The 14012-nt window shown below is 38.9% G+C and overlaps 2 protein-coding genes across 2 annotated transcripts in view; both read left to right on the top strand.

Annotated features, from left to right (window-relative positions):
• The window catches only part of LOC146499050 (uncharacterized), a 134945-nt gene that overhangs the window by 24832 nt on the left and 96101 nt on the right, over positions 1–14012 (top strand). The gene's annotated exons all lie outside the window — the stretch shown is intronic.
• Positions 9299–13894, top strand: atpaf1 (ATP synthase mitochondrial F1 complex assembly factor 1). Its single transcript, XM_085137227.1, has 9 exons — positions 9299–9531; positions 10153–10261; positions 10475–10537; positions 10910–10972; positions 11067–11117; positions 12318–12365; positions 12684–12779; positions 13099–13206; positions 13350–13894. The coding sequence occupies exons 1-9, from the start codon at positions 9317–9319 to the stop codon at positions 13530–13532; spliced, it is 936 nt and encodes a 311-aa protein (XP_084993353.1). The 5' UTR covers positions 9299–9316; the 3' UTR covers positions 13533–13894.

The raw sequence follows: 14012 nt of genomic DNA, 5'->3' as shown, positions 1-14012 counted from the left end.
CCTACAATAATAATAATAATAATAATAATAATAATAATAATAATAATAATAATAATAATAATAATAATAATAGAGGTGTAAATGTAAACTGAGCTTCGTCCGTTTCTCATTCACTCTGACCTCTCCAGTCTCGGCTGCTGTTCTTCGGCCTCTTCTGTGGCCTCGCAGCTGCTCCTGTTTAACGTGCGAGCAGCGCCGCCTGCTGGCTGGGAGCGCAGCAGCCTGCCGCAGCTTCTGCTCGGCGCTCCTCCGAACATCAGCGCAGCGCTGTGCTCAGAGCGAGCGCGAAGGCGCGAGAGAAGACAGACTGAACATCTAGAGGAGACAAACAAAGCCGGACTGTGAGCGTGACTTTTGCTGTTCACGTGTGTGTGTGTGTGTGTGTGTGTGTGTGTGTGTGTGTGTGTGTGTGTGTGTGTGTGTTTTGTTTGTTTGTTTGTTTGGTTGGTTGGTTGGTTGGTTGGTTGGTTTAATCGCAAGGGCTGCAAAACTGCCGCAAAGGAGAGCTGGAAATCGGGAGGAGCGGGAAGAGAAAATAAACTTATCTGCATTTTATGGCTGATGTGAATGAAGGTGATATAAGTTCAACATGTCTACGTGCACAAAAAGTAATATTCGCATCGTTCTTGAAAAAAGGAAAGCTTCTGACTTAATCTGTGCTGAAATAATTCAATTTTTTTTATCTTCATTTATACACATAATTATGCATGTTTTCATAATTTTGTGCACATATTATTTCTTATGTTCACTTTACTGGATTGTGTCAAATGTCATGTCAGTGAATATAAATTCAAATTCAAATTCAAATTTTATTTGTCACACACACACAACCATACACAGTATGACATGGGGGGTGAAATGCTTGTAGCTGCGCAATGCCCGACCATTAAATGACAGAAAAAAGATTTACAGTATTTACAATTTACTACAAAATTTACAAATTAACTTAGGAATTTACAGTAAAAATAAAAATAAATAAAAATGTGCAAACAGCAGAGAGAGATTATAAAGATTATAAATTATAGGAAATTATAGGAAATGTGTGGTGGTGCGTGTGGTGATGTGATGTGTGTGAGAGTCCAGTCTTATAGTGATGTGTGTGGCAGAGTACAGTCCTACACCTGGTTCAGGGCCCGAATAGCCTGGGGGAAGAAGCTCCTCCTCATTCTCTCTGTTTTGGCCTTAAGGGAGCGGAAGCGCTTCCCAGACCTCAACAGTGAGAAGAGTCCATTGTTGGGATGGGAGAGGTCCATCATAATCTTCCTAGCTTTGGACTTGCACCGCTTGGTGTAGATGGACAGCAGGTCAGGTCAGGAATATAATTACTTATATGACGTCATGTCTAAACTCACTTTCAGAACCAAATAAATGGACAGTGTGTATCCAGCCTTGGTTAGTTAAGTGAAGGACGACAGCATTACAGGTAGGAACAAGAAACCGAACTAAACCTGACGAAATGTTCTGTTAGAATATTGGTGGGAAATCTCTTTTTCAGATCTCTTGTTCTTTAAATGTTCCTCCCATGTCTCTGTTTGTGTTACACATTTCACAAAAATACAAAATGTTGCATTTCAGGTTTCGAGGTCAACAAAGCTACAGTCTGACAGCAAAAACCAGTCAGTGCGACAGAAACGCGACATGAAACTCATGTGCGGAACATGACTTGAAGTTGTGCAGACTGTACTTGCAGAGGTCGGAGGTTGAGTTAATGATCTTATGAAGACCCGAGACCCAGAGATAAAACAGCTACCTGCTCTCCTTTGCTTCATTCTAGATACAACCGGTACAACTGAGTGATGCCTGCCACAAGATGTTCTAATAACCGCGTACATGAATAAATAACACACACACACAGGTACAGAGCTATCGGCTGAGCAGCAGCAGCAGAGCGGGTGTCTTGATTCCTAGACAGACACACTCATGCACTTTTAATGGGATCCTGCTCTAAAACCATGGGATTCCTCTGCCAAGTGCGACCCTTTTTTCACTGAGAGTGTGTGAGTGAGTGCTTAACCGTGCGTGTGTGTGTGTGCAGGAGGTGTGGATAAGGGTCATCTCCCGGCCCAGGGGTGCGATTTCAGCTTTCCAGAGGGAGGGTAAGTGAGTAGTCCCAAGACCCTGAAAACCCCAAGGTTTGAAATGAAACCTCATCGCACACGTTGTGCACTCAGCCCGACCGCCAAGAGTGCACGTGAAAATATCACAAATATAACGTGCAGCTGGATCATTTTTAATAATATATGGGGAAAAAATAATCATCCTTTTTGCTGACCTTTCCAGTCTTTCTTTGTTTATTTATTTGCTTGTCTTTTTTTGATGCCCCTAAATTTAATTCACACTTCCTTACATAAAGAAAGTCTCAGTGAATAACAAAATCACATGTTCAGTATATGTAGATTTTTTTCAGATGATTCCTTAATATTTCTGCGTCATTCATCAAACAATGATACTTCAGGTTTCACAGGCAACATTTTGAAGCCTGGATTAGCATCTGAGTAAAAAAAGCTAAAAGCAGGAGCTGTACTTCATGCCTGTGATTTAATCTGGGATTAAACAGTTTGATGAATCCCAAATTGATCCCAAATTTGTATAATATCTCCATCTCATCAGCCCCTGACACAGAGGAGTGTTTATCCGGCAACTTCTTCAACACAATTCAATATGCATTAGAGTATCCTGAAATAAAATTCTCTGAATGAAAGCCTCACAAGTCAAACATTTTAAGATTTGCTTACCAATTTGTTATCTACAGGAGTGCATGCTTGTTTATGCATTACTGACAACTCTCAAGAGGTCAAGCTTAGGCATTCTGCTCTGTGACATCCTGTTGGTGTTCCTGGCAAAACCATCTTTGTCACCTGTCTCATCAGATGACAGAGATGATAGGATTAGAAAGTATCTTATGTGAATGAGGGGATGAGCAGAATATTTTCTGATATATAGAAATGCTCCCAGTGGTCGAGCACAGCCTCAGAGGTGGGGTGATAATATGACCTGCAAAGATGCATAAGTTCCCACAGTAAATGATTCTTCTACTGTTTAACCCTGAGTCTGCTGAACTGCTCTTCATATAATGAGGAGACCCCATCTCATCACGTTTTACACAAAACTACCAGAAAACCCCATGTGAGATGTTTTTGATGTATTTTTGCCTAAAAACCTATGATATAAATGTATCATAGAAAAACACTATTATTTAGTTTCTGCAGTGGTGACATTTATTTTCTGACTCACATTTCATGCCTCAGAGTAGTGGCTCATTCCAGGGTATTGGGGAAAATAATCAGTGTCATGTATCATGGACTCCAAGATTCTGCCTGTGAGACCACTTCAGCGTGTGAATCCAGCCCATGATCACTTTGGACACATTGTCTCAGACTCTTGATCTCACATATCCAGCAAAGGCTCAGTCTCAGTGAGGTGCCATATTTGCAAAACTACTAAAATGAATGCGACACCCAGCAACACGTCAAGCAGCTGATGAAGCAATGCCCCCTTTAACTATTTCTTGTTATATGTAGTTTTTTTTTTTAAGATCCACTTTTTTTTAAAAAAAAAATGTACATTTGACTTCTGTTATTTATTTATTTTGGCTTAATTTTATTTTGTTGATGCATTTAAAAAACATTCAAATAAACTCTTGTTTCTCATATGTTGTTTTATTGTAATGAGGAAACAGTCTGTATTGTTAAAAAAAGAAAAACTCAGTTATTGTGCTTTTGATTTAATGATGTAGCTATCACAGAGCTGCATTTTATTAATAATTAGTTTTATAATGACTGAGCCCCTTGTGAGCTGCTGGAAATAAGATTCTTTAAAACACTTACATCAATCATGTCATTTGCATTTTTCAATTAGCCTGTTAATAGGTTCATATATACAAAATGGGACAAAATAAATTACTATTGATGGAAATACTGAAGCAAAAAATCCAACACCGCATGTCGCATGTTCGTTCGACCAGCCGAAAACCCAACGCTTGACAAATCTTTGTGGTATTAAAAAATTACCATTATTTAAAAGGTATATTTTTGCAAACTGTAGACCTGCACATCTGTTTTGTTCCTGTTGCGAGTAAATAAGACTGAATTATCACGTTTGCCTATAATCTCTGTTTCTCAGTGTACATGTGGTAGTGTCACAGGTTCTGACAGCAGAAAATTGTCTTATATGTCTGTTGCTATATCAAACAACAGATAGTGCCATATCTGACTGAGTGTTTTTGTTTGTTTGTTTTTGCTTTATTATTATTTATATTATTGTCTGGATTTGAAACAAATAATTCCACTTTGGCATCTTTAGCCAACCGTTGTTCTGAAGCTCAAAAATGTTGCAACAATGTGTGTGTGTGTGTGTGTGTTTGTGATTTTCAGAAATACTTTGAGGTTGAATAAAAAATGAAATGATGGAGCAGCTGTTCCATATTTATTACGCAGAAGGCACTTAAAGGTGGAACACCGTGGAGGAAATCTGTGCATGCTGCTGTGTTGAGCACGCAGGAGCAGAGTACCAAATGTTTGTGGTTTTTGCTTTTTCTTTCTTTATTTATTCATTTATTTATTTGTTCTCTGGTGAGCGGGATTACCTCTGAATTATGGAACAGTCCCCTTTCTCTCCTTAAGTAAAAAATAACATCTGTCCGGCAAATGGAGAGCTTAGTGTTTCTCTATAATTAATGGTAAAAGCCTCCAGAGCTGCACATAAAATATACATCTTCCATGCAGGACCCCCATAACAAAGAGAGCAAGAGAGACGAGGAGGCGGAGGAGAGCAGTAGGTCAGTGAGAAAGGAGGAAGTGCCACTCTCTGTGCATGACAGCACAGTGAGTGACTGTATTTATTCACAGACCTAAAAAATTAAGTCAACACTGGCAAAAACGGCCTTTTCTCCAAGATTTGTTCTTACTTTAAAACCCTTTTATTGTTCTCCGTGAGTCTTTGAATAAAAGCACAGCAGAGAACACTAAAGACTTGCAGGCTGCTTGTTAACAAGGTGAAAATATTCCATGTATAACTCAATATACAATTTTAGATGGGTTTTTTTGTGTGTTCCTGACAGTTTGATGTAATCTAGATCGCAGTTTTCACATACAACAGTGCTTGCTCAGTAAAAAAAAAAAATATGTAAAAAATAAAAAAAACTTTATTGAAAGAGATCTCATCAATCTCAATTTTACATCTCAAACAATATTCTGTCACATAAAACATCTCACGTTGCCTCTTTGCAGACTTCCTTCTAATAACTAATGGCTGCAGTTAGAAGCTAGCTTGACTCTGCTTAACTATGTCGTTTTCATGAGAGGCCAGCAGCATTTTCTGGTTGCTTGTGCGTGCTCTTGTGGATAAACCTCTGGTCGGTTTAGCAAAAGAGCAGCTTGTCCTGGTTCTGCTTTCACTGTTCTGAGATCAGCTACAGTTTGCATGTTACTGAGAGACTACACATTGCCTGTGTGTGAAAACAGACCTAGCAGCTAAAAAGTAACCAAGCAAACTTATTCTGTGATTAATCATCTAAATAAATAAGTTTTCTGTAATGACCTTGCCCGAAATGTAGAGTGTAGAGGAATTTTATTATGTTTAGCACAGTTGTTTTGCAAATACACCACCATCAGTATTCTTTAATATTTTTAATCCCACTGCAGATATTGACAGTTAATGTGTCATTCTGTAGATTTTAAATGTTATTGATATGTTTTAATAATCAATTTGTAGGATTGTTTATCTGAATTCATTAATTCACCACTTTTATACATAATACAGGTCACCCATACCAAAAAAATAACATTTTATAGAATTGAATTCATACTGTAGATAAAACAAATTATATAAAACATTTAAAATAAGACCATCCTTACACATTTGCAACAGTAATATTAACCCGTGTAAGACTAATGGGAAACATTTTTCTGCAGAATAAGTAATTTTACCTTTAATGCTTTAAGTTACATGTACTGGGATACATGCTGAGGACTTTACATAGACTTGCAACGCTACTTTTACTAAAGGAAAAAATTTAAATCCACCAACACTCTTCATTGACTAATGAAATAATAATAGTTAATATTTTAATAACAACTATAGAAATAAGAATATTTTACAATTCTTCAGGCAAAGGAGTCTATGCAGAGTGCAGAAAGTTGCAAGATACATAGCATACATAAAATATTGAGAGATAGCGCAAAGTCATTAAATATTGTGTTTTAATAAGGTATTTAAACAGTGGCAAACGTGCATTTTTCTTCTTTTAAAGGAGGTGTTGATCGTTGCCTCTGCTTCTTGCCTTTCTGTAAAATCACAATAACACACCAATAACACATATCAAGTCCACTTCTAGCAGCGCTAAACACATGTGCTATGTGCATAAACTGTGTACATACAGTTTCCCCTAAAGACGTTCAGCAACATTGTCTTGGATCAATCAATAAAAACTTGTCCTGCAGACAAAAAAATTTCAGAATTCATCATCTCTTATTTAAATGAGCTAACCTCCTTAATAATGTTGTCTTTTATATATGTTATGCAGCATCTGCTACACATGAACACATAACCTCACAACCACACATGCCATAATCATCTGCTGTGAACTGCTCCCAACTGCTTTGTTTATTGATTAGTGATTGAAAAATGATTGGCTGTGGAAAGTAAACACAGGAGCACTCAGACAGTCACCACGGAAACACACATCTCATTAAATTTACAGCCAGCATAATACACACACACACACGCACACACACACACACACACACACACACACACACACACAAATAAATAATGCGTGTGTGTTGTATTTACAGACAGTGAGGGAAGTCAGAGCTGTAAGTGACTCCTCGGAGTTGGAGCAGTTTATTATATAGCTGATAGTCTTCAGCAAGTGAGGGCATTACAGTTTTTCTCCATTGGTTTGGCTCATTTCTTGAAACAGAAATTACATTCTCAAAATAACATGGACAAACCTCCAAACCTCTTGGCAAATGTTCACAACAGAATGGCATTTCTCATTCATTTTATCAAATGGCAAATGCTTTAGTACATGTCTCAATTGTCTCAGTGCATCTTTGCAAATGATTAAGTACAAGTAGCCTACAGTTACACAGTTAGCCCACATTTAGCACATTTTCCAAATGAATAGATCTTGTAGATCTAAACTGATTAGTTGATTCTCAGTCTAATGATCATTCTCTCCAAAACATGTCAGCATGATTTCATTGTATAAGTACTCGCATGCACAACCGTCTGTTCAATTGTCAAAATTGGTCAAGAACATAATACCATGAATACCAAATATGAATTTCTTTGAATATTTGATAAATTGATGACAGTCATTGACAGTCAGGTGAAACTAGGTGTCACACACAGGTGTGTTCCATGATTGTGTGCTGCCAAACACAGATGTATAGAGCTTGACCAGAGCCAGTCCGATCTCTGAACATGGATAGACAAGGCCAAGCAAACGGACAAGGGGAAGTTCTTCCTCAAGGAAGAAGAAGAAGAAGAAGAAGAAGAAGAAGAGGAGGACTGAGAATGCGTGGTGGAGGAATAGGGGGAAGAGGAGCGCGAAGACACTGTGCTGTCCCGAATGAAATTCGGGCCACAATTATAGACCATGTCATAAACCATGGCCTCACAATGTCAGAGGCAGGTCGTCGAGTTCAGCCTAATGTGTCTCGCTCTACAGTCTCCTCCATCATCCAAACCTTTCGCAGGGAAAACAGGTATGTACTCTATGTAATCTATGATGGAATTATATGTTGTATAGGACAGGGCACTGTGCGTGAGGCAAAAAATGTATAACTTACTGTAGAGATTTTGTGTGCATCTGCCTACAGTGGTAGGTCTATACTAGCAGGTGGAGAGGACTAGTGGAATGTTTTGATACTAAATATGACAAGAAATATATTGTACAAATTACTGTAAACTATGGAATTACATAATTTATACAGTTTAGAGTAGTATTCCAGTCACTGTGCAGCGGGAGAATGAGTACAGCGACCACTGAATAAGTCCTTGTTTTTTGATTTTGTGTTCATACAATTTACTACTGTAATGTACATTTTCTTTTTACATATGTATGAAACTTTCTTTTGCATGTGAATAAAAAATGGTTATAATTTCCTTGGTAGTGTGAGTGCAATCTGTGATGTCAAACCTTGGAGGCTACTCTTTTCTGTTGTATATTGTTGGTCCTCTGCCATAGTGACAAAACATCTAAACATTTTGTATGGCAGTACTCACACAATGCCAAAGGGACGATGCATTTTGGGGGCACTGACTATTCAGATTAGAAAGAAATGTAGTTTTGACACATGAGTCAACTGTTTTAGGGGAGATATGAGCTTTTGCAGGTGGACCATGTTGTTGTGATCAACCATCCAGGTTTATTTTGACAAAAGCACCAAGAATGATGAGAATGTCCGATCTGTGTCGAGAAATGAGCCAAAGCTATTGAGAAGGATCTTTGCTATTTTGGAGACACTGACTGTTTAAATGAGAAAGGGATTTAGATTGAAGCCTGAGTGAACAGTTTTGGAAGAGATATGAGCTTTTGCAGGTGAGCTATAGTGTTGTGCTAAACTGTAAGAGTGTTTTGCCAAATGATCTTAAAGTTTTGAGAATGTAATTTCTGTTTAAAGAAATGAGCCAAACCAATGGAGAAAAACTGTAATATAACAAAGGCTGCTTTGATGTATAGTGAAAACACTGAAGTTTGTATTGAAAGTAAACGGTGACCTCTACAGGTTACAGTGTGTCAGAACAGGCATCAGACTTAAAGCAGTTCATCTTTCACCACTGCTGTTTGATACATTTGGAGATACATAACGAGAATAATCCTCCAGCTTTTAAGGGAACGGCTGTAACATAAGGATGGAAATTGCAGGCGTCCACTTATCTCTGAGATCATCAGCCTAGAGATACAAGCATTGCAAAAATGTACACAAACCCGTATGGATTGCCTTCATCTTATCTTATCTTCCTAATTGTTATACCTATGTATATTTGAAGATGAATTTTAAAAGATTACGTGTTGTAAACTTTTTTTTTTAAAATTTTACTTAGTTTTACTTTATTTCCACATTTTATAAACACGAAGTTGCAATTTTCTATCTCTCCCTCTCTCTCTGTAAAAAGTCATATTTTGCTACTACAAAACATGACTTTGTTATTATGGTGTAAATGGGTAGTCCAAGTACAAACATGTTGAAACAAGTCGATACTTTATTTGCGATAACTGTTTGGGGGTTTTTTTTGTTGTTGTTGTTGTTGTTGTTTTTTTAGCGGAACCAATATGTAAACCGTTCTCTCCGCCGGAGTATTATAGATGTGGGACGGGAACGATGGAAAGATGGCGGCCGCAATGGTGCAAATGTCATGTTTGTACCGGGGGATGTTAGCGGTCAGGGCCACTGGCATCAGGACGCTGATCCCCGGGCTGGTCCCGGTCCAGTTCCGAGCCTTCTCGGTGCGGAAGGAGCCCGAGCTAGAGGAGAATCCGTACTACAGCAAGTACCAGGACAAGATCCAGAAACTGCGCAGGTCAGCCACCAGCCACACACCACCACAACCCCGTTACAAACGATAGGTTTCCCGTCGTTTACAGTTTCACATTAACGCTGAGGTATACGGAGTATCTCTTCAAAGATTTCACCCACAGTGAAGTTGTCTAATCTTATTTATTGATATGTTTTTAATATGAATATCTATTGTTAAACTATAATGGGTCGGCGTGTGAAAATGCAGGAGAACTCCAGCATGTAGTATATATGAAATATATATAAATATTAAAAATATCCATTAAATCCATTTCCTAAATGTAATGTGAATCTTTTATCATTTGTTTACTTTGAGAGTTGTTGCAATAGTACCCAGTGGAAGATAGTGAATGAATCTCTGCTTTTAACAGTTTACTTGTTTCATTATGTTATTATTATAAAGCCACGAAAATGGATTATAGTATAACTACAACCAGCCTCCACTGTTACCGTTGACTGATCGATTGGTTGTTTTAATGTTTTCATCACAAGTTCCTGAAGATAATAACTGTGATCAGATGATAATGATGTGTACAGTTACAGTTATGATAGAATAGTGATATTAAACACAGATAGCTAGTTAGTTAATTTGTGTTTACACTGACTTTGTCTGAATCCTCTGTAGTACCAAACCGCAGGAGTACAAGACCCGACTGGAGAAAAGGCATGAAGCCAATAAGGAAGTGCTGGGACACTCGAAGCAGGCAGAGTTCATCAGATTTATGGAACAGGAGGTGGAGTATCAGCGGGGCTCACAACTGAACAACATGACGAGACAATGGACTAGTTAGGAACTGTTTCGTTTCTAACAACCACTTGTTAACAATTGTGTTGTTGCGTAGACAATTTTATTCAGATGTGTGTAACTGGTTTGCATTAGGATGGTCTGGTTGTAGTTAGTGAATTTCAATGTCTTCCTTTCCTTTTTGCTGTGGGAATCTTTGCAGCTGGAAAAAGGGGACAAGATGGCAGCTGGTGACGCAACATCAGGAGGTTTTACAAAGAATAAGGTGAGCTAAAGATAGAAGCAGTTTAGGCCTCAGTTGGCAGCAATGGATCTTGAATAGGACACAAATGGAATACTGAGACAGGTTGCCTTCAATTTAAGAGTTATGTCTAACTGCTACAAGCAAAGCATTTCAAAAGCCACAGCTTTTATTTTGAAGGTGAATTGTCTCTGTTTCTGGTTTACATTGCACTTTCCACTTTTTTACATCACTTGGCATGTAGCGCACAAGCGTCTGCAGGCACATTAGCATCTTCCTTGCAAGCTGTGAGTGACTGCAGTAGCTGGTTAGCAACTTAAGTGATTACAGTGAGGTTCTCAAGTCACTTTCCCCTTCTGCTGTTGTCTCTATCAGACTGTGATGTGTTTTCTTTAGACTTTGGGCTCCATCCTCAACTTGGAGATGATCAAGGACAAGACAGGCGAGGAGATTGCAGAGGTGATTGTGTGGGATTGGCCTGTGCACATCAGCCTCAGACTCTCTGTACAGAAACCTTTTGAAACTGTTTTCACCTTTCCCGTTCTTCTCTCAGCTTTGGATGAAGTATTATTCTACCAAGGATACAGTCAGCGCCATCATCCCAGTGAGCTTAAAACTCTTTATGTTTTTATGTCCTTTATTGTTTGCTTGGATTTAAATGTGAAAATAATATTCACATTTGGTGGCTTTTTGTTTGTTTGTTTTTGTCTATTAGTCTTTAGAGTAAATCTGATGGTTCAATGAGCTTTGATGGAAAGATGTGCTTTTAAACACCGGATGTGACCGAAATCAAGTGACACTACATGCTCATTGGCTAAACAGTTGTGATTAACTAATTGGCCAATGAACGTAGCATAATCTATCTGTCTTTCTGATTCTAATAATGAGCTCAATTTCCAAAATGAACTTTGTGCTTTAAATAGCATAACTTGTAAATAAGAGCTGAGACCACAGACTGACCAAAAAAGTGTTTACTTAGGTCACAGTGAGTGAGTGACAAAGCTGAGGGCCATGTTCTTCCTCACAACCAAACCAAGTAGGAGGAATCACCCATACAAATACTTTTTTTTAAATAAACAAAAAAAACCAAAACTCAATGGTACTGCATGATGTGGTCAGCAGTGATAGAGAAGTATGTGAGTTGTGGTGCAGGACTGGGTGGAGACGAGCGCCAGGGGTGATTTGTGACAGAAGGACATGAGCAAGGGAAGGTTTACAAGATGGTAGTGAGACCTGCTGTGATGGTCGAACTAAAGACAGGAGGCAGAGATGAAAATGTAATATTTTCACTCGGAGTGACCAGGATGGAAACAAGTGCATAAGAGGGACAGATCAAGTTTGGAGACAAAGCTGAGATGGTTTGGACGTGTGCAGAGCAGGAAGAAAAGAGAGAAGAGTCGTGGATGTAATGAAGGATGTTTGGTGAGATGGAGGAAGATGATCTGCTGTCTGACAGGGCAAGATGATATTTTATATACAGTCTGTGGTCTCATTGCTATTTAGGTAATACTAACTCACATATGATGTACAAGCAAAAGGACAAGCTGTGCAGTGATGCAGAGAGTTCCTTTGACAGGGTGTCAGCAATAACACAGAAAAAGTTAAAGTGCTTGCTTTCCTAGAATGTTTGTTTTTGACTCATCTACACATTTAAATTGCAGATTTCTTTCTTTGGGGCTTTTCTGTGCAGTTTGGTATTGACTGATAATAACACTCTAACACTGCAATGATGCCATTTGCAGATTAAATTGTGATAAGCACTGTTCATAATGATCTAATATTCTCTCTTCTCGTGTATTTGCAGACACAGATCTATGAGATGATTTTCAGCAGATCAAAGTCCTGCCCGATGGTAAGATCAATGCTGCAAGCTCTGGAAGCTAAGCCAACGTTATTTCTGAACACTTTAATAACAACAGTATAAAAATACTGAAGATAAGAAAAAAAGCTGCAGAAAGTAATTGATGGGTATTTCAAAAGCAGCAACAACGTTTGGCTGAATAGCTGCAAAGTACTAGACTTTAAATTGTCATACATGTGATTATTCATTAACCATCTGATCATCAAGACTTTCATGATGCTGTTATTCTGTTTTCAGGCAGCCCAATTTTTTCCCTCTTTTTCTAAGTCGTCACCTCGGTGACTTTTCTGTGTTTCTCCTTCATCTCAGTTCCTTTACGCTTTGCCTCAGAAAGAGGGTTACGAGTTCTTTGTGGGTCAGTGGTCCCGACACGAGCTCCACTTCACCTCCCTCATCAACGTCCAGGTAAAGTGCTTCAGACTTACAACACCTTGACATGCTTCTGGGAAAGGTCATTACTCTCTGGATTCCGGAGCTTGTGAAACTAGGCTTTACAGAGTCATTCCTTCTGGCACCTTTCTTTTGGTATTTTTAACCATAAAAGATAGAAAGAGTCTTTTTTTGGGGGGGGTTTGTTACATTTTTGAATTTAGCAATTAAGTTTTTTGGAAATGAGTTGATCTTTTCATGCTTGACTATTTACAGTAACAGCAACTTTGCCCAAACTCTCGTAATTCCACTTTGAGTTTATCACGGTAAATTACCTGATGGTGTCTGTGTGCAGACGCTGGGTGAGAATGCTCCCAGTCAGCTGATCCTATACCACTACCCAGACCTGAAGGAGGAGAAGGGCATCGTGCTCATGACAGCAGAGATGGATCCCAAGTTCATAGTAAGTCCACATACGAGCCTATATGAATAGACTTCAGAGGTTTTATGTTCTTGAGAGATTCACAAATACAGCGATGCAGCGGATGTAGTGTGTCACACCTGATGTGTATTTAAGGCCTCAACATCTGTCCCTCATCTCCACAGACCGTCCAACAGGCTCAGTGCTTGGCTAACCAGGTGCAGCTCTTCTACGGCACCCAGAGACGGGAGACTTACCGATTGGTGGAGATGTTTAACCATCACCCTGCAGAATTCAAGCACATGTCAGTCATAGCAGAGCTGGAGCAGAGCGGTTTGGGGCCTGCAAACCCTTCCACGGGTTCCTGAGATGGACTGAAGTTGCCACCAGACAGCCTGCTGAGGAACTGTTGGTCTCTGTGTACAGTTGCAAAGATATCCAAGCTTCTTGCTCTGTGTGTGCAGTCTCCAGCAGCAGCTGTGAATTACAGAAAAAAGAACTTAAAGAAGCACAAACAGCTTCTCTCAATATTTACTGCACATCTTGTGTGTTGTCAGTTTGCCTCAATGGGAAAATAATGTTGAAGTGAGCACTTCTATAATAAATAGTTCTCACTTTGTCTTGTTCTTCATATCAGACTGTGATGTAAGCAGAAGAACATTGTCCATAGGAATCCAATTAAGCCCATATGAAATGCAATAAATATAATAAATCATCTTCAAAACTGTAACCTGTGTATATAGTCAGCGTTCTAACCAGAAGAAAAACTTACGTGCTTTAAACACAATACTGAGGGAAACGTGAAAGTTTTCACAGCCTGGATTGTGACTGACCACTTATTAATGATC

The sequence above is a fragment of the Neolamprologus multifasciatus genome, chromosome 17, assembly GCF_963576455.1.
Source record: "Neolamprologus multifasciatus chromosome 17, fNeoMul1.2, whole genome shotgun sequence".
Taxonomy (NCBI): domain Eukaryota; kingdom Metazoa; phylum Chordata; class Actinopteri; order Cichliformes; family Cichlidae; genus Neolamprologus; species Neolamprologus multifasciatus.
The sequence above is the reverse complement of the archived record's forward strand: the minus strand, read 5'-3'. Positions and strand labels throughout refer to the sequence as shown.